Below are 19,407 nucleotides of genomic sequence, written 5' to 3'. Positions count from 1 at the left end.
CAGGGTGCGGGTGCGGGGGCCGGGCGGGGGCCGCGGGCGCGGGCGCATGCTCACACGCGCTCGTGACGTGAGCGCCCGGGCCGGCGGCCGGAGGCAGGGCTGAGAGGGGCGGCGGGCGGGGGACCCGGGAGGAGACGGGAGGCGAGCAGAGGCGAGCTCAGGAGAGGAGCAGAGCGGCGGAGCAGAGCAGCGGCAGGATCCGCCCGGGCCGCCCGGCTCCAGCCCGCAGCCCCAGCGCCAGCAGCCGGGGCGCGAAGCCAGCGCCGCCGAGCAGCCACCGCCGCGCCGGCCGCCGCGGGCCGGGCGGGGCATGAACGCCGAGGGGCCGCGGCCGCCCCCCGCACCGCCCGGTGCGTCCAGGCCGTGACCCGGGCGGGGGCGCGCGGCCACTCTCGGGCCGGGGCCCATGGGCGCGCTGAGCCGGGCGCCGGGGCGCTGAGCGCGGGCGGGCGCGGCCGGAGGAGCCATGGACTGCAGCCTCGTGCGGACGCTCGTGCAGAGATACGTGAGTGCTGCCCGCGGAGGACCCGCGGCCGGGCGGGAACGGGACCTGGGGACCACGCTCCGCCGCTCCAGCCCCCGGCTCCGCTGCGGCCGCCAGCCCGGGGTCCCTGAGGGCTTGGGCGGCCTCAGGATGCTGGCCGCCTCCCGGGGGACGGGCAGGGCGCTGGGAGGGTCCACGGAGTTTGCACCCACGGGCTTCCGACGGGTCCAGCGCGCCCACGCTCGCCCCCCCTCCCCGCCGCGGGTCCACAGCCGCGCGCCTCCCCGGAGCCCCGCGGGGATGGGGCGCTCCCCGCGGGGACCCCGCCAGGCTGCGCTCGGGCCCTGCGCCGGGCGGGATGTTCGCGCTCGGCCTCCGCCTGCCCTGCGGGAGGCTGGGAGGCGGGGAGTGTTACGCTCCTGCCGGAAAGGTGCTGATTTCGCTCGTCCGTCACGCCGCTGGGGGTTTCAGAAGTGAAGTTTGGGATCTTTTTCCCCCTGGAAGGAACCAATCAGATCAGAGGCCCCCGGCGTTTCTGAAGTTCCTCTGGGTGGTGAGATCGCGGGGAAAGAAAGGCTGGGAGGGGAAAAGTTAGTTTTGTTTATCAGACCGAGGGGAAACCGTGTGCGGGGTGACCACTGGCACCGGGTGTCAAAAGGGGGTGTGTGCGCAGAAGAGAAAGAGAAGTGTCCGGAGGGTGTTGCTGCCCGGCCGCCGCCTGGGACAAAGGCCCGTTGTCCCCCGCGGCCGCCGGCCGGGCCGCGGCGAGTCACAGGTTGGAGGGGACGCGCGCGGGGCTCCGAGGCTGGAGCGGGGCGTTAGGGTGGGAACTTCGTTTTTCCCCCCGGCCTTGGAATTCCCGTAGGCAGCCTTTCCTACTTATGAGCTTGCTTTGAGAAGGGGACCTTGGCAGGAGATGAAAGCGTTCCTTTCCATCCGAGGGGAGCGTCCACCGATGCTTTTCTCCCAAATCTTTTCTCTGTCCAGGAGACTGGAGTCTGGGGAGCCTGTGTGCGCCTTTCCTGCTTCTTGCCTGAGGGTCAGTCTGAGTTACTAAGGGGTGGTGAGAGACTTAGCAGGTCAAAGGCGCATGCTGTTCCCCGAAATATATGTTGTAAGGCGAGTGGTAAACATCAGGTGGCATCTTTGTGTGTTGTTTGTGTTTTTTTTACAGTATTGTTTCAGAAAAAACAATAATAGTGACGGTAGGTAACCAGCTTTTTAAGAGAAATGCTTTACTGGGCAGGGACATCCTTCCCTCAGCTGTATCCATTGCCCAGGAGGTGTGGGTCTCTAGGCAAGTTCTTTTCAAACTGCCTCGGTTTCTCACAGGGAGAATGGAAAAAGGGAGAGTGGAACTAGCCTTAGTGTAAAATGCGCTCAGCTGTTTTACGAGTTCATCTCAGTTCTCTAACAGCTCTAGCGTGTTGCAGTAAAAGGGTTGAACTGTGAGAAATAAAGTGCAGTTTTTCGTCCATGATAGGCGAAGGCCACGTGGACGGGCCGTCTCTCCCCTTCCTGGGACCTGGCTGGGGTGCCCTGCCCGGTGGGGCTGACCTTCCCACCGCTCCCCACTCCATCCCAGAACCGGGCAGACCTAGGGCCAGTTTTTGTGCTTTCACTCCCTTACTTCCTCCAGGCCTTCAGCTGTTTTATATCAGTCTATATAAATGCCAGTGTAATTTACATTTAAAAGTTCCCTTTTGCTATGTTATTAGATTTATGAAAAAATTTTTTCTCTCAAATCCAAGTGGTAAATATTTCTTAATGGACTTCCCCAGCGTATGTGGTGTTGGTAATGTCCCTGGACTGCAAGTTATGGAAAATTATTATGATGTCTGTTTTCCTCCACTTTTTTTTTTTTTTTTTTTGCAGTCTGATCATTTTGCTACTTCATAGTCACATACAAAATCATTCATTTCTATGCTGTTAAACTCACGTCTATGATATTAAACTAATTTAGCCTTTTCGTGAAACAGTCATGATCTGTTGTATTATAATTTGGTTATCTTTCAATATGTAGGATCACATAATATTTTCTTTTTCTGGGGGTGGGGGGCAGGTCTGGCATTAAATATTTATATTTCCTGCAGTGGTGGCTTAAACCATGTTCCCTTCTAGTGATCACATAGTCAGAATTTCTGAGTATGAAATTCTAAAGAAAACTTCTCAGCTTTTTCTGATGCATCAGGGTTGCCACATGATAAAGAAGTCCTTAGAAAACATTGCTGTAGGTATTTTATTCTGGGTTAACTTCAGAGAGATAGAATAGGCAAATGAATGAATGAGGAAATTCTGTTCCAGGATAGGCTATATGTCTTGCAAAGCATGTCTTACTGGTTGTTTGAATGTCTGGATGGATATGAGCCATTTAGAGATATTTTGTATTTATAGATGGCACAGTACTTATGTACCATGAAGTACTTTGATCTGTTTTTAAAGAAATTTTTAACCAAGTGGATAGAGAACTAATGTTATCTCCTTTTTGGAAATGTAAAGTGGGAAACTTAGATTTGGGTATATAGTTTAAATTCTGACAGAAACCAGTGTAGCTTCATGGGTTACCTGGAGATTCTGCAGGCACAGTTACAGTGTAACCTTGGGCGGGGTGCTTCTTTTTCTCTGCCTCAGTTTTCTTATCTGAGAATAATAGCAGTACCCATTTTATAGGGTTATTTTGAGGGTTAAATGAGTTAATGCAGGTCAGGAGCTAAGAATGGTGTCTGGCTCCATGCAAGTGCTCTGTGAATTTATCACTGTTTGCTGTTAACATAGTGTTTTCTCTGGGCAGGCTGGCAAGGAGAGAGCAAGCAGTTCTCTTGGTTGGTAAATAGGGGCCCGGGATTGTGGTGGAGAACAAACTGGGTGCCTTGTTGTTGAGCAGTGTGTAGGGCTCAGATGAAATTTGGCAAACTTTAAAACAAGCTGTGGTAATATACTACAGGCCAAACAAAAAATCTTCTGGTCATGTTTGGCCATAAAATTTATTTATGAGTGAGCATTCTAGGCCAGGACAACCTCATTGGCAGGACACTTCCTCTCCTTTTTTGTCTGTGTTCACCTTTAGGAGATTTGACTAAAGTTCTGCAGGTCAAGAGATTACTTTTGTTATGTTTCTGTAATTTGTTTTCAGTACTTCAGCCTGGATATTGCTTACTAGTGTTGTTTTCCCCCTTGTCAAAGTTTCTACTTGTTTCCATTTTGTAATTTTTGCTTTCTAGGATGTTTCTTACATTTTAAGATAGCAAACTTATGAAAAATCTGGTGGTTTCCCTTGCTGACAGTAGATACTTATTTTTGAAACAGTTGTTACATTAGGATCTTCTTTATAAGAGAAAAAAAGAAATATCATTGGTCCCTGGAGAACTTCAAGCATGGCTACTTTAGAGTGTTTTAAACCTTCTAAAAAGTTCAACCGTTTTTATACATGCAGGTGTCTGCTTTTGTTTATTTTTTTCACAAATGGTTTGTGACATGAGTGTCAGTGTTGACCTGTGAGGTTTCCTGTTCTAAAAGGCAGACTTCTTTGTTTGACTCAGTTATACCATTTTGTTTTAAAAACTTAAAAAGCTGCGTAATTTTGGAGTTATCTTTCCTAATCCAGCTTCATATTAGGAAACAAGGGGCCTTCCTGTTGTTTAGCTCCTGGAGTCTACACCACAGGACCACTATGTTGAGCCACTTTTACCACCAAGGCCTTTAGATGTTTGGAATAGGTGTCTCTTAGGTGTATTTCCAAGACTAATAGTTGGTCTGGCTCTCGCAGTATAAAGCAAGGCTGCAATACTGCCTTGTAAAGTGTTTACACACGAGTTTACCAAGCCCAGTACTGCCTCTTTTCAAGACTTGTGTTTTAACTGGACATTTTAAAGCAACATACAGCATAATTTAACCTTCATGTTGTAGCTATTAAGTTAAATTCTTTCCATTCTTTCATACCCTTTTAAATGTCTGCTTATTAGGAACAAGGGATCTTGAGATGCTTTTATTTCATGCCAGAGGGTAAATTTTCTTAAAAATATGTTTTTATTCATTTCACAAAGAGGAAGGGAAAGGGAGAGAGAGATAGAAACATCAATAATAAGAGAAAATCATCGATTGGCTGCTTCTTGCACCCCCCTACTGGGGAACTAGCCCACAACCCGGGCAGGTGCCCCTGATGGGGAATCAAATCGTGACCTCCAGGTTCATGGGCCGATACTCAACCAGTGAGCCACACTGGCCAGGCAGAGGGTAAATTTAATAATGCAGGAGAAAAGGAATTTATATTATTGGGTTTTGCTACAGTCAGTTAAATTTCTAGGAATGAGAACACTGTCCTCAGCTTATAGTTAGTTAAAACTGCATTGAATCCTCTGATGGATATACCTAGCTGCTTAATTACACAGGGAGTCCTCTGTTTATAGATGTGTTGGGACCATCTGTTCCAATATAAACAGGGTGAGTAAGAGATGGTTAGATCTCCAAGTCCCAGACTTAAAAATGCTTTTTTTTAAAAAATACATTTTTATTGATTTCAGAGAGAGGAAGGGAGAGGGAGAGAGAGATAGAAACATCAATGATGAGAGAGAGTCATTGATCGGCTGCCTCCTGCATGCCCCCTGCTGGGGATTGAGCCCATAACCCAGGCATGTCCCCTTACCAGGAATTAAATCGCCATCTCCAGGATCCTAGGTCGATGCTCAAACACTGAGCCATGCGCAGCCGGGCTTAAAAATGCTTTTTTAAACCAATTAAATGTAGGCAAAAATGCTGTTTATTTGCAATGAAAATCAATGAAAAGCAATTTTTACAGCACTAGAAATTCAATGAGATTGAGCCGGGATTGTTTTTGCTTTCACTTGGATGCTGGTATCTGAGGAAAACAAAATAGATTGTGGAAGTCAAAGTTCAGCACCAGAGCTTACCAAACTCTGGTTCAGACCTTGCCTGGGCCTCTGGTTGTGAAACCAACTTGGGCAGGCTGGCTGGTGTCTTCATGCTTGGTTTCATCTTAAAATGGAGGTGCTTAATGGGCCTCCCCGAGGGGTAGCTTGGAGGACTGAGTGGGGAGCGCAGTGTTTGCATAGGTAGGTGCTCAGTCAAAGGACGTCTTGTTTGTAATGTGGATTTAATGCTGCTTAGCAACCCTGCGATTCTCACCTGCTTTCTCAGACCTCTCACACCCCTTCTTCATGTGGAGAGTGGGGACCTTCCCTTGTACTTCATGGAGAGAAGAGCGGTCATCAGACAAGATGCCCCCTCTTCCACCCACCTGACCAGCTTCCCTTTTTATGCTCTTGCCTCCCTCCTGGTGTGGGGCAAGGACCTCATTCTGATAAAGTCCTGTCCCATAGTTCTGCTAATGTCCTGTCCCATAGTTCCGCTCTGGGTCCCCCCACAGCTCCCTTTTTCCTGAGTCGTCAATGTCTCCTTCTTTAGGGTGATGTCATTTAGTCCCTGTGACATGTAATTGTGCCTTCAGTCATCCTTTTTTAAAAAACAAGCTTTTTTGCCTCCATGTTCCCCTTGTGATGTCACCCCTGCCTCTGTGTGTCCTTCACAGCTAAATTTCTTTTTTTTTTTAGGTGGTTAAAATGTTTACTCCCTTTATGTGGTTCTTTTTAAAAATTTTAAAAATTAAATGTATTGGAGTGACATTGGTTAATGAAATTATATGGGTTTCAAGTGTGCAATTCTATATAATAAATCATATATATATTCCATCATGTGTTTACCACCCAAAGTCAGATTTCCTCCCTTCACTATATATTTGACCCAGACAGCTAAATTTCTTTAATGTGGCTGACACATCTTGTGCTCCCTCCAGGTGAGCACTCCATCACCCTCTGCATCACCTCCCAGATGGCTCCCTCCAGCGGTCACCTTTCTGCCCTCATGCTAAACTTCAGAAACACTAAGTGTACTTAAAAACTCCCAGCATACATTTAGTGAGTGCCTATTGGAAATCTGTGAGTCAGGAAGAAGACACCCACATCCTTGTCTCTGTGGCACTTGCCTTTGGATTGGGGCATGGCACGCAGGAAACACCACATGAATAAATGTTAGAGTGTGCTGGAAAGCGATAGGTGCTGGAAACACTAGCGTGGAGCGGGGACCGTAAGTTGGGATTTGCAGGCCTTCCTGAGCAGCAGCGTGAAGGGGTGAGCAGTTTGCCACATGGTGTTTGGGGGGTGCATCCCAGGCAGAGAGAAAGGCCATGTCACCAGCAGCACTGCTGCCTTTCCTGATTGCCGAAGTCCCTTGTCATGTCACCCCTGTCCCTTCTCCATCTCCTAGGGGGAGACCCCAAATGCCTTCTTTATGTTCCTGGACCCCACATTGCTTTCTGTATCTCAGCGTCTCCCCACTGTGCCAGGAGCACTCCTGGTGCAGGGTGCGGTGGGCACACGGCCAGCATCTGCTGAATGAGTGATAACGCTTCTTCCTGTTAATGAGGACATTGAAGAAGATGCCCTTGGGCGCTTCTGAAGAAAACTTTATGGTCATTGACAGTTTTTAAAAAATCATGTTTTCTGTCACTTCAAACTTTTGGATTCTCTTTCCTTGGTATATTTCACAGTTATAAACTTGTGGAAATGAACTGGGAAGACGTCCGGCTCAACCCTCTAACTTAATAAACAGTAAATTAGAGGAAATTAAGTTCCCAAGGTCACAGCTCATGGTCCCTGCACCGCCAGTGGGCCAACCTGACTTGGTTAGTAGGTTCCGTGTGCAGTATGTCCCCATGTTCTGACACAGTGCTCTCTCTCTGGGTTGTGGGCTGATTCTCTCATAACGGGGGACCCTAGGATTTGTTTCCTCTTTTCTTTTTCTTCTTTTTTTTTAAATCCTCACCTGAGGATATTTTTTTCTGTTGCTTTTTAGAGAGTGGAAGGGGGGCAGGGAGGGAAGCAGAGAGAGAGAGAGAGAGAGAGAGGGGCGGGGGGAGGGGGGAAGAAACATCACCGATGTGAGAGAGACACATCGATTGGTTGCCTTCCGCATGTGCCCCGACCAGGGCCAGGGATCGAGACTGCATCTGAGGTACGTGCCCTTGGCCAGACTCGAACACGGTACCCTTCAGTCCACAGGCTGATGCGCTAACCACTGAGCAAAACCAGCCAGGGCTGTTTCCTCTTTTCTTGCACTCATTCCTTGGACAGTGGGGGCCTGGGAAGGAGAGACCAGCAGCAGTGCCCCTCTTCTGGAGTCCGGTCACGAACAAGCACTCTTAACTGGTCCCTAATGGGACCCAAGCTCCCTTGAAACAGTGTACAGAACCTTTTGCATATATGCTTTTTGGTTTCTGGGCAGGGGTTTCTCAATTTTTGTTAGCTTCTCAGAGGAGTGCCTGCTCTAGCTAAGGCTAAGAGCCCTTGTCCAAGAACACAGGTAGGAAACGGGCCCTGTGATATGGTGGCGTCGGCCCACTCAGCGGCTTCAGAACTATTTGAATTTCTTGTCAGCATTTAAACGTGAATGAGTAAATATAAACTTCCCCACTTTTTCAAAAGTGGTACGATATGGCATTGCCCCATGGTGTGGCTTCCTCCTAACCGCAACTTGAGGAGTGAGCAGCCATTTGTAGAGAGTTTAGCGCTGTCCTGTGGCTTCCTCTGTCACTGCACCTGAACTGCTGGTGACAACCCCCTTCAGGAAGCACACGGGCTCTTCCGGATTGGGTGGACACTTAGGAGCTTAACGCAAACTGTTCACATTGTTTTGCAAGTTGCTTAATGTGCTTTACCTGCTTCCGTCCCTTTGTGGGCTTTCTTTGTTGTAGAATGTGCGTGAAGGCGGTCACCAAGACCAGGGGAGGTTTCTGTTTCCTCTAGTGCACATCCGGGGAAGGAAGCCCTTAGCAGTATCTACAGGAGGGGAGTTTGCTTACTCATGCTGGCATGCCTGGGTAGGAAAAAAACCAAAACACTAGACTGAGAATCAAAAGAGAGGATTTCAGGTTTCCTCTGTCAGCTGTTACCTTTATAACCTGGGCCAAGGCCAGACGGAAACATGTGAGCACTGTGGGCAAGTTAATCATTAGTCGCCTCTCCATACCAGTCTTTTAAATAGTTTTTCCACCTTTTTAAAGTAGAGTGGGAAGAAACTCATTTTCTCTAAATAAAAATGATATACTTATTTCTTTATGTTCCCAATAAGGAATTTGTTAGTAACATAGTTTTACTTATTTGCAATTGCCTTTCCTTTCAGTTTTTCTGTCATATAACTCAATGGAGTTAGTCATTCTCTAAGGATAAAGCTAATTTAGGTGGATATATTTTTAAATTCTCACTCTGAATGTATTTAGTAGCCACCACCGACCCCTCCTGATTTTCTGTCAGCAAAATGTTTCCCACTTTTCTGTGGTTTTAGTTTTATTTTTTTATAGGTTTCAGAATCAGAGCAGTTCTTGGCAGGCATATTAAAAGGTTTACAATTTAGACAAGAGAAGTCACTTTTTTTCTGGGAGACAGCAGTATGCCATGCATTATTTGGTGTCAAGATTTCCATTAGCTAGCTGCACTCAGGGTTGGGAGTCCATTGAGAAATTTGCAATCTTGTTTTGCGTGTAAAAAAAAATTTAACAAAAATAGGCAGCTACTGACAGGAAGTGTTTTAACTTCCATTCATTTTACTTCTGCTGCGTTGCAAGCAACACCTGTTTCATGGATTATGTAATTGGTCGAGGCTAAAGTTAACCAGTGCCTTATTTGAGATTCATGCCAGCAGTGATCTTTTAGATTGGGGTGCCAGCAGCCTTTTGGATGGCAGCCCTGCCTCTAATCCAGCTCTGCGCCTGGCAATTCACTTAACCCCCAGAGGCAACTGTAAAACGACACTAGTGGCATTTGTTGTATCTGCTTCTCTAGATCATGAGGACCAAATGAACTCATGTACGTGAAAATACTCCGTGCATTGTAAAGAGCTGTAAAAATAACTCAGGAAAGGCCTGTCAGTTTCTTGTGTATCTCATGTGACAAAGGTAATTGTTTTTGGCTCAGAAAGGGAATGAAAATAAGATCATTTTTCCTGGTTTACAAGACAGAAGAATTTCAAGAGAAGGTTTGTTAGTTGTGAAAAAGACTCTGGCCAAAGGCCAGTAAATTAAGAGTTTAACAGAGATTGGAGAATGTGTAGCCTCGCAAATACGGCCTCTCCATCCTTGTTCTACTTGTCCCCTCTCTTCATGACCCCCAAAAAGGGAGTAAAGAAAAGGGCTACTGGTTCCTGTGCTCACAGGCACCTCCCTAAAGCAGCCTGGGTCAGCTTGATGCCCTGTCAGAGGAAGAAGGGAGCTGTCACTCATTGGTATCTGCTGTGCTGGGTCCTTTCAAGAGTTTTAGTCATAATCTCTTGTTTTATCTTCACAACAACCCTGTGAAGGAGTGCCATGTCCATTTTGTGCAAGAAAACTGACCTCTACGTAGCAGATACAGGTGGCCCTTTTGTCTGACTACCCCGGGTCCTGTGCACTAAGGGTGTGCGCTTAAAGAAGGGTTTATCTACGGCTAAGGGTGGTCTCGTGCGCAGTTTGCCCAGTTCAGTCCCGGTTTATGTTGTCCTAGTGTACTAATTAAGAGTACACCTTTTCACTCACAGTTCTCTGGGGTGATCACTTCATTAAAATTCCTCTATGTCTTTTTGTTGGTTGGTGAATTTATTCCCAGGTGTACCTGCAGGGGCCTGCTTTTCCCTTATAAGATTATATTTAGATAAACTACTGAGGGGAGCAGTCTACCTGCACATTAGCCTTTTCAGCAGGATGTGGAGGCAAAAGTTAATGGGCTAGTAGTAAACTCAAGAATAAGAGTGTTCTTTGGAGCCTTCAGATGTGAAATACAGAGAAATTAGGGTTCATCACCATCATCTGCTTCCAGGTGCATGTGTGCACAGAGGTAGAGGGAGAGAAGGGGGAGGAGAGAGAGAGAGAGAGAGAGAGAGAGAGAGAGAGAGAGATAGATAGATTAGGGTCCTATCAGATTAGGACCCCACCATTATAACAATTTAACCTTAATTACCTCCTAAAATTCCTATCTGCAAATCCAGTCACTTTGGAGTAAGAATTTTGAACTGAACACAATTCAGTATACTATTAAAGTAGGCACTACTTATATTGTAAATATTGAGACAGGTGGGGAATATCGAAGAGGGAAGTTCATAAAGGCATATTACTTGCTTACTGTTTTATCAAATAATTACGGAAACAGATGTTCCGCGAAATCTGGAAAGACAAAAGTAAAATGAGATAAACATTTGGTGGGAATGGATGGTTTTTTAATTTAGTTGATTGGACCATTATTAAACATAATAGACCACAACTTCTAAGATTTGGTCAACTCTACCTAAGGCTGTATGTATTTGTATTTTTTTCTTTTCTTTCTGATACATCTTGTTTTTGCCCCTGCAGGAGATTGGTAGGAGAATGGTAGTTGGTATTTAAAAAGGCTATATAGCATATTGTTTGGGGTTTTGTGTTATAAGCCAAATCCACAGCGTCTGGCTATTGACAGGACAGATGTCACGATATATGCCACATAACTAGATTGGACACATTTGCTTATTACACTGGGAGGCTGCTGGGCAATGATCCAGTTCTAGTAAATGAGATTGCATTTTAGGGACTTCCTGTTCTGTTGACCTGCCTTTGTAGAGAATCACATTTTACCTTTGGCAGAATTGGGAAGTGATAGTTGGAAGTTGAACTTGAAATTCTAGTTAAATAATAGGATGTGTTACTAATCTCTGTGATTATCTGTAGTAGTGGGACCAAAACATGCTATGCCAGCACTCTGTTACCCAGGCTTCTGTAACTTCATGTGTTTTCATGGCAATATGTAAGTTTTCAAACCAACTGTTGTCTACCCCTATTTTTTTTTTTAATATATATATTTTTAAATATATCTTTATTAATTTCAGAGAGAGGAAAGGAGACAGAAACATCAATGATGAGAGAGTCATTGATCGAGCCCGCAACCGGGCATGTGCCCTGACCAGGAATTGAACCCTGATCGGCTGGATCCCAGGTCGACGCTCAACCTGGCCGGGCCCTTTTTTTTTTAAGTATAATCACAGCCTCATTATTTTTCATGAAAGATTTACTTACACTGTTATAAGCTGATATCAGAAATGATCCTAAAACATTACCATCTTTTGATCAGGAATATGGTCTCTGATGCTTGTTGGAAGAGTTCTAGATACTTTTCACTCATTTTGCCTACAAGTGAAGGCTGAGTGGTTCCATCCTTAAATAGAAACCATAAATAATCGTGACACTATTTAAAGCCACAGGACCCAGTGGAGTTTTTCCACCTCACAGCATGTCTGATTGTCTGTGCAAAATGAAATCCTGAAGTTGGGGAATGCACTCACAGAAGTTCTCAAGTTCGTATTTGGGAAATGTGAGCCTGAGGTTGGCGTGTTGGTGTCCCCCCTCCCTCACACCTTCTCCATGCACAGGGGCATCTTGCCTGCTTCTCCTTTCTCTTTGGACAGACCTCATGGCTGCCTGGGAAGGAGGCTGCTGCTTCCTGGGCATTACATAATCTCTCTGCTTCAGAGAAAAGAGGATTTCCTTCAACCTATTTTCAGCAAAGGATTAGGGACAATGAAGTTTTGCCATTTAGAATGTCATCTAGATTTTTGTATAATTTTTCAAGAAGGTTTTAGCAGTCGCCCACTAAAACACAAGTGTGGTGATAAAATCCAGGGCTAATCATAGGTGTGGAAGATATGCCATTTTAGGGTAAATCACATCTATATTTATTGGTCACTTTCAGATAAAATACCTGATAAAATATCTGAAAGCGACAGATAAATTCTATGCATGTGGAATAATTTAAATTAACTTTTCTTTTTAGAAAGTGTTTGAAAATAGTTGTTTTGATTCAGGTAAATATAGATAACCATTAAAATATTAGATAACCATGAAGTATATACATGCATTTTTCCCCCTATAATAACCAACTTTGATATAAATCTGAAAGCAACATGCATATAAAAAAAGCAGGAATGATTGTGATGAAGGTGAGTGTCCTCTTCTTTTTTTAATATGTTTTTATTGATTTCAGAGAAAGGAAGGGAGAGGGAGAGAGAGCTAGACACATCAGTGATGAGAGAGGGTCATTGATCGGTTGCCTCATGCATGCCCCCCACTGGGGATCGAGCCCTTAACCCAGGCATGTGCCCTGACCAGGAATCAAACCGTGATCTCCGGGTTCCTAGGTCGGAGTGCCCTCATTTCTGATGTTCCTTAACTCATTTTACCCTTTCTCTGATGTAAAATGGGAATAAAATATGCAACCTCTTGGCACTGAGGAATATGTGTAGGGGTAAACCTGTCGAGATTCTTGTAAAGACAAGTATTTGATGTACTTAGTACATACTAGGTGTTCAACATGTTCATCAAATATTTATTGAGCACCTGCTGTATGCACTGGGGATTTAGTGGGGAGCAAGATGCACCAACACTCTGGTGGTAGATGGTAGAAAATAGCACATAGCATGCTAAGTGCTAGAAGTGATGGGGAGAAGAATGTGATGGGAAGAGGGATCAGGAGAAGTGTCGTGTGGTAGAGAAGGTGAGGGCTGGCTTCTATGGGAAGGTGACAGGAGCCAGGTCCTGAGGGGACCAGGGGCAAGGTGGTGGGTGGTTCCAGGTAGGGGAAACTTGAAGGGCAGACCCACTGAGCAGCCTGATGGGGGAGGATGCAGGGCCTGAGGGGAAGGGGTCATGGGAATGGGGGGCCATGGGAATGGGGGGCTGGGGGGTGTGAACAGAGGGATGGCTGGTTACTTATATCTCATTTAATAGGAGCACATAGCCGCTCCTCAAGTTTCATTGCTTAAAATATGGAATTTATTATATGTGTTGCTTTTTGACAAAGTTTTAAATTTGTTTTAAAATTATATGGCCAAATGAAACTGTTACATAATAGATAAATTAAGATGATTTATTACAAATAAAGGTGTGTTTATTTATTGAATGGATATATAATAAGTTGGTTTATGGCCATTTTTTCTTATTGTGGTAAAACATATATAACAAAATTTATCATAGTTAAAAATTTAACTATGTTTAACAAAACATAGTTAAAACTTCACATAACATTTTAACTATGTTTAAGTAAGTGTACAATTCAGTGGCTTTAAGTACATTCATATTGTTATTCAACCATCACCACTATTTATTTCCAGAACTTTTCCACCATCCCAAAACAGAAACTGATTTATGGGCAGTTTTAAGTAGCTTATTCTACATTTGATATTGTGTATCTTGCTTTTTTGGAAACTTTTTTTTTAAATCAATGAAAAAGACCTTAATGGGGTCATGAGAAGACTTATTGAAACCTAAGCACTAATTAAATTTTAATGGAAAATGTACCCAGGTAGGAGGGTATTTTTTTCTTTTACATAATTGGTGATGGTAAATTTTATTAAAACTTAAATACTGAATGTGAGGATTCATTTGAGCTTTGTGTCTTGTTAATATGTGCTTGTCTGAGAGCAATAAGAATTGTGACTTGTTCCAGAGAAGAAAATCTGACATTTGTCTTAAGAGCAATTAATTCTTTAATAAAGACAGAATATCATAAAAATTATGTTTAGTTGGCAGTACATTCAATAATAGGGTTTGAATATACTGCCAAACTTATGATAATAAGTTTGTTTATGATGTTACAAAGTTACATTGGCTTTTTCCTAAGTGCATTTATGAAGAATTAAAGCATTTTATGTGAAATTTCTTCCAGAAACTCCATTCTGCTAAGTGATTGTTTGGTTTGAATAAGTTTTCCATTTTCGGTTAATCTATAGCATTTGATTCTTTTACTACCTAAGAAAATTAATAACAAATAGATCAATTAAATTTAAAATTTCATTTGAGAATGTTTTCCTGTAAAATTATTGGTTCTATGTGAAGCAATTTTCTGTTATTTCTACTGTAAAAGGGATATGAAATTTTTTGCTCTTAAACTGAATTTTTATTTCATAAATTGTGCTGTTGCTTTTTAGAGAACTGTATGGTTTCAAAAGCTACAAGTCCCTTTTAGTAGTTTTAGATTTATTAACAGGAAACTTAATTGTAAAATTGAATAATTATATCTCTTAAATAGTTTGGCTCATTGAAAAAAACCACAACTGTAACAGTCAGTTGGCTAGATGCCAGGTTTGGCAGGTTATCTTTGCAGTTGACCGAAAAATGAAAATTAGCAATAAGAAGAGTATTAATGGCTTTTAAAAAGCATCCTCACAATTTTAGTTCATTTAAAAAATGGGTTGACATTGGTTTTCATCAATTTATTACCCTTGCAAATTCAGAAATGTTTTTATATCTCTCAGACAACTTCTTACACATGCAGAACCTTGTGCTCCTTACTCAGGATGTGGCCTGAAAAGGTGAAAACTTTGGGGCTGGCACATAGCACTGATTTTTCTCTTTCTTACCCCGTCTCTGCCACTGACAGTTCACATACGCACCTTTGGTCATTTTCTCAGCGAATGTGCTGTGAACTCCGGGTGGGGTGGGGTGGCGGTGGGGGTGGGGGTTGTGTCCAGAATTTGGGATCATGTATAGCAGACTCTATTTTATATTTTTAATGGGCTGGGCCAAGGAAGAGAGCAATTCTGTTCATTCTTAACCTATAGGCCTGCTTGCCAGGCCCCAAGAACAGACCCTAAGAGGGAGTTCAGAGTGCAGAATATGCAGAATATTTACTAGGATCAAATACCTAAAGGGAAGGAGAAAGGGGCGGGACTGGGCAGAAGTTCACTGTCATTGATTGTCCCCAGTAGCTCTGTGGCAAGTCCTGCTGTCATTTGGCCAGAGCTGCCCACTGGAGATTGTGCTGACCTGCTCCTCCAGGCAGCATACCTCTCCTGTGCCCTCCTGTCTCCTTGGGTGCTGTGCTGGTCCCATGAGCTGGGAATCAAGGTTATATGGAGACCTGGAAATGCTAGGGACATGGACAGTGTTCATTCTGCTTGCCCAGTGTCCAACATTTTCATCTGTATATCGGAGTGGACCAGCTTTAAATCAGTAGTCAACAATCATTTTACAGAGATTTTCTAGACTTTCATTGCAAATGTGCAGGGGCATGTCATTAAGTCATGTCTGCTAGTCTCGTGGGCCCTTATGGAAAGGCACAGTCTCAATAGATTTTGAATTATATCTTAGTGGCGAGGATATGCCCCCCAAATATATAAAATCTAGATGTCAATTAGCACCAGTAACTGTTAGCATCTACATTTGTGCGTGACTTGTGGAGTGAAGCTTCTTACTTCATAAGCATAATTCCTACACATTTGCTTCTAACTTTTTGGTCATAACAGAGGCTTGAATACCACATACCACTAATGCACAGCTGTCACCCTAAGGCTCCGTGATGCAAACCCTAGTGATGATTTGTAATTAGCAATGGTGAGTGGTGGAGCTCAGAAAAGGGGGACCAGGGCTACAGGGGGCAGTGACTAAGTGGAGGGTGGCCAGGAGGACTTGCTAGGGAGGCAAGCAGGAGAGGCAGAGGGTGAGCACTGTCATGCTGCTCCATGCCAGGAGCTCTGAGGCACCCATATTGCTGAAACAGGGAACGGTTCTCTAAGTGCTGGGGTCAGAGGTCACTTGTAGTTGGTGAAATCGGAAAGGGAGCTATGTATTTGGGGGAAGGAGAAGGGACCCAACAGGTGACACCAATCCCTGTGTGCTGCTGCTGCATGAGAGGGCCGATGGCAGGTGAAGTGGAATAACGGTGCCCAGCCCTGGGCGGATGCTCTGCCAGCACTGTCCATTTTCCCTCCAGCTGACTGAGCCCTGGTCCTGCCAGGCCACAAGATAGGCCGAGCCCTCTGCCGCAGGCCCATACCAGGTTGGGATTGGGGGTCAGGTTTATATGACCCCTAGTCCTTGGTGGCCTGCAGCAGGTACCAGGATCTCTTCTGTCTCCCCTCCAGGTAGTCTTCACACAAACCTGGCCCTCGCACCAGGGGTGCATTTTTAAGGGTGCCAGTGCCCAGAGTGGGGAGGGAAGGTTGACAGCAGGCCTCAAACCCCGGATTCTTGACATTCTTTCCTAATCCAGAGCCACTTTCTTTTCCTATTCTGTTGTAATTTGGAATTTAGTATTCACTGTAAAATTGTGTGGTTTAAAAAAATAAAGTAGTCAAAGGGAAAATTGTCCTAACTAAGTTACTGTTCAAAATAAAACCTTAGAGAGAAAGAAGCTAATTGACATCAAATTTCAGCTCTACTCGAGACAAAAAGAAGGAAGGGAAAAGGAAAACCCCCCTTGAACTTGCTCATAAATGACTTGTCACAGGGTCAAGTTCCAGGGGTTGAAGGTTTCACTTTCATTTTTGAAGCCCCTGGAAGTTGTGGCTTTTTGGGATTACAGACTTGAATTTACTAGAGAGTGGACTCTCTAAGAACTGGGAGTCCGCCCAATGTGTGAAGTCAGATTTAACTTTTGGGTTGATAGGAACAGACTGAAAGGGAGGCTGTGTGTGTCCCCTCCAATCTTTTTCTCTGCTTTCTAAATATAACCTGAAGGAACCTCCCTGGCTGACTCAGTTCTGGAGCCTGCAGATGAGGAAAAGGGTGGAAGGGAGAAGCCTTAATTAACTTTCTGAGTTGGAGGCTTCTCATTCCAGAGATGTCTTGGGGACAAAGCGCTGGACAGAGCTCGGGCATCTGACTCCAGTAACATTGACCCAGTGTATGAATTGCAAGATGTTTTACTGAGCAAGAGCTGTTGCAGACCTCTTCATGTTTGCTTCCAAATGCTTTCTCCATTCTTCTTCCCCCATGCTTGCTTAGTGCTGCATACTCCTCGAAAATGACTGCCTTTGGTTTCTGCTTCCTGACAGTGTCAGAAACATCCACACTTGTAGAGAATATTTATGAGTGTATTTGAGCCAAACAGATGACATTGCCAGGAAGCAAAATCTCAACAGATTGATACAGTGCTCCGGAGAATGGCAGTTCTACAGCTTATTTTATACATTTCAATCAAAGGAGTAGATGTAAGGGTGGTTACATGAAACCACTGGTGGTAGATTAGGGAGGTGGTAGAAAACAAAGTGTGTGTGTGTGAAATACGTGAGATTGGATAAAGGGTAGAATGGAGACTAATACTTCTTTTACATTGGTGGGTACAGGATAGTTAACAGTTCACATTTACAGCACATAGAGATCCTGTTTGGGGGGAATAAGATAAGTGATGGGTTCTGTGTGCTCTGGTTCGGTGGGTGTCCCCCAAGGGGTCAGAAAAGGGGATTACTCAGACATTCCAAGGGTATGTTATCTTAGATGCAAAAAGACAACGGACAGGCTCACTTAAGGTAAGATTGACTTTTATCAAGGAAGCTACAGACCTAGGACATGGTTACCCTTTACAACTCACTTTTAATTAGGAATTTTATGTTTAGACCATCCTAAGCGGTTACTTTCAGTCTCTGAGTTTGTAAGACCCACCATGCAGGCTTCACCTGAGCTTGTCAGGTTTGGTATGTAGCCCCCATTCGTCTACATTCCCATAGAATTTGGCCATAGCTCTCCAGCAGTTAACAATATAGCATCCTCACAGGTAATGAGCAGCCTCATTAAGCCTATCCCCTCCCACTCTCTGGAGATGCATGAAATGCTTAAGGTGCTCAGCTTCCTAGGGGATCAGGGTGTGAGGGCTGGTTTCCTGTAGCCCTCATGTCTAGATGGTACACTTAGACCCCCAACTTACAGATGGTAAGAGGGAGGCCCAGAATGTGCAGGCCACCAGCCCCAGGTCACCCATGGGCTATAGGGAGGCAGGGACTGGCCTATCTCCGGGGCAGGTCCTTTTTCCTTCATTGTGTCACCACCACATAAACCTTCATTAGGAAGCTCAGCCAGGTTCTGTAGTTTTGCCAAAAAAGAGTGCGTGAGAAGAGAGGAATACCCACGGACAGTCCTGGAACAGAGGCCCTGTGTTAATCGCTGGAAACGAATGCTGCTGTTGATTAACTGGTGGTACAGGTCTCAACTTCTCTTTTCCTTGGATCCCCCCTTTCATGAACCAGCCTAGTGAACCAACTGAGGCTAAAAACCTATTTCCAACATGGGGCTCTATGGCTGGAGTGAAATCAGTCAGGCTGAGAACCAGTTCTGGCCAGATGGTACTCACTTCTGCCTTATCTTAGGTCTGTTGGACAGAATAACTAAGAGATGTTTATTGTCAAGTCTTGTTTGGGGCTTAGGGTTAAACACCCCCCAGGTGAGATTGTGCCTTTACTGTTTTAACAGTGTCAGAGTGGGCGGGTTTTCCAGTGGCCACCATGGAATTCAGTGTTTGAATAGACCCAGAGTTGGCATCTGGCTGATTGCATGAATGAGACATATTTGGTTAATCTGAGCGGAGGCTTGAAAGTTCAAAACAAGTTCAGTGGAATTTCAGTGGACTTATAATAGCAATGAATTCATCTGCTGTAGTATTCTGCATAGTACTATATAACACAGAGTTCGCCAAGCTGTACAAATATCTGTGAAATGAAGTGATTTTTTAAAAATTTCGTGGCTCTTGTAGATGTAAGAATTTTTATTATTGAACATGTTAAAATAAAAAGAAATTGTGTACTGCATAAATGACAATTTTGTAGTCGTCTTTAAGTGTCATCATGCCTGTGTTTTAGAAGAAGACCTCAGTGGGTTTTTAATTGTTGTTTAATGTTGCGCTTCTAAGGCTCCCATTGTTTCGGGCAGGATGGAAATTTCATTCCCCATTCAGCTTGTGGGAAGATCACATTCTGGCCATTTGATCTTTTGCTGACAGCTAACTGTTGATCAGGATGAAATGGAACCAGATAGCAGTTTGGATGTACCCAATTGAAGAAAAAGAAAGCCAGGAATGCTGCTGATGACGTGATAGCCAGGCTGGCTGGTGTAGAACAGAGGAGTGAAATAAGATGTGTGGTTTTAA

General features: G+C 44.5%; 1 protein-coding gene across 5 annotated transcripts in view; it reads left to right on the top strand.

Annotated features, from left to right (window-relative positions):
• The first annotated feature begins 439 nt into the window (after window positions 1-439).
• Window positions 440-19,407, top strand: part of ATP11A (ATPase phospholipid transporting 11A) — a 137,071-nt gene continuing 118,103 nt past the window's right edge. For all 5 annotated transcript variants that reach the window (XM_087814217.1, XM_087814219.1, XM_087814221.1 and 2 more), the window contains exon 1: window positions 440-505. In XM_087814217.1, the coding sequence (XP_087670343.1) occupies window positions 467-505 (39 nt within the window). In that variant the 5' untranslated portion in view covers window positions 440-466. The remainder of the gene's footprint in view (window positions 506-19,407) is intronic.

Source organism: Miniopterus natalensis, chromosome 2 (genome assembly GCF_054644295.1).
Source record: "Miniopterus natalensis isolate mMinNat1 chromosome 2, mMinNat1.hap1, whole genome shotgun sequence".
NCBI classification, from domain to species: domain Eukaryota; kingdom Metazoa; phylum Chordata; class Mammalia; order Chiroptera; family Miniopteridae; genus Miniopterus; species Miniopterus natalensis.
The sequence above is the reverse complement of the archived record's forward strand: the minus strand, read 5'-3'. Positions and strand labels throughout refer to the sequence as shown.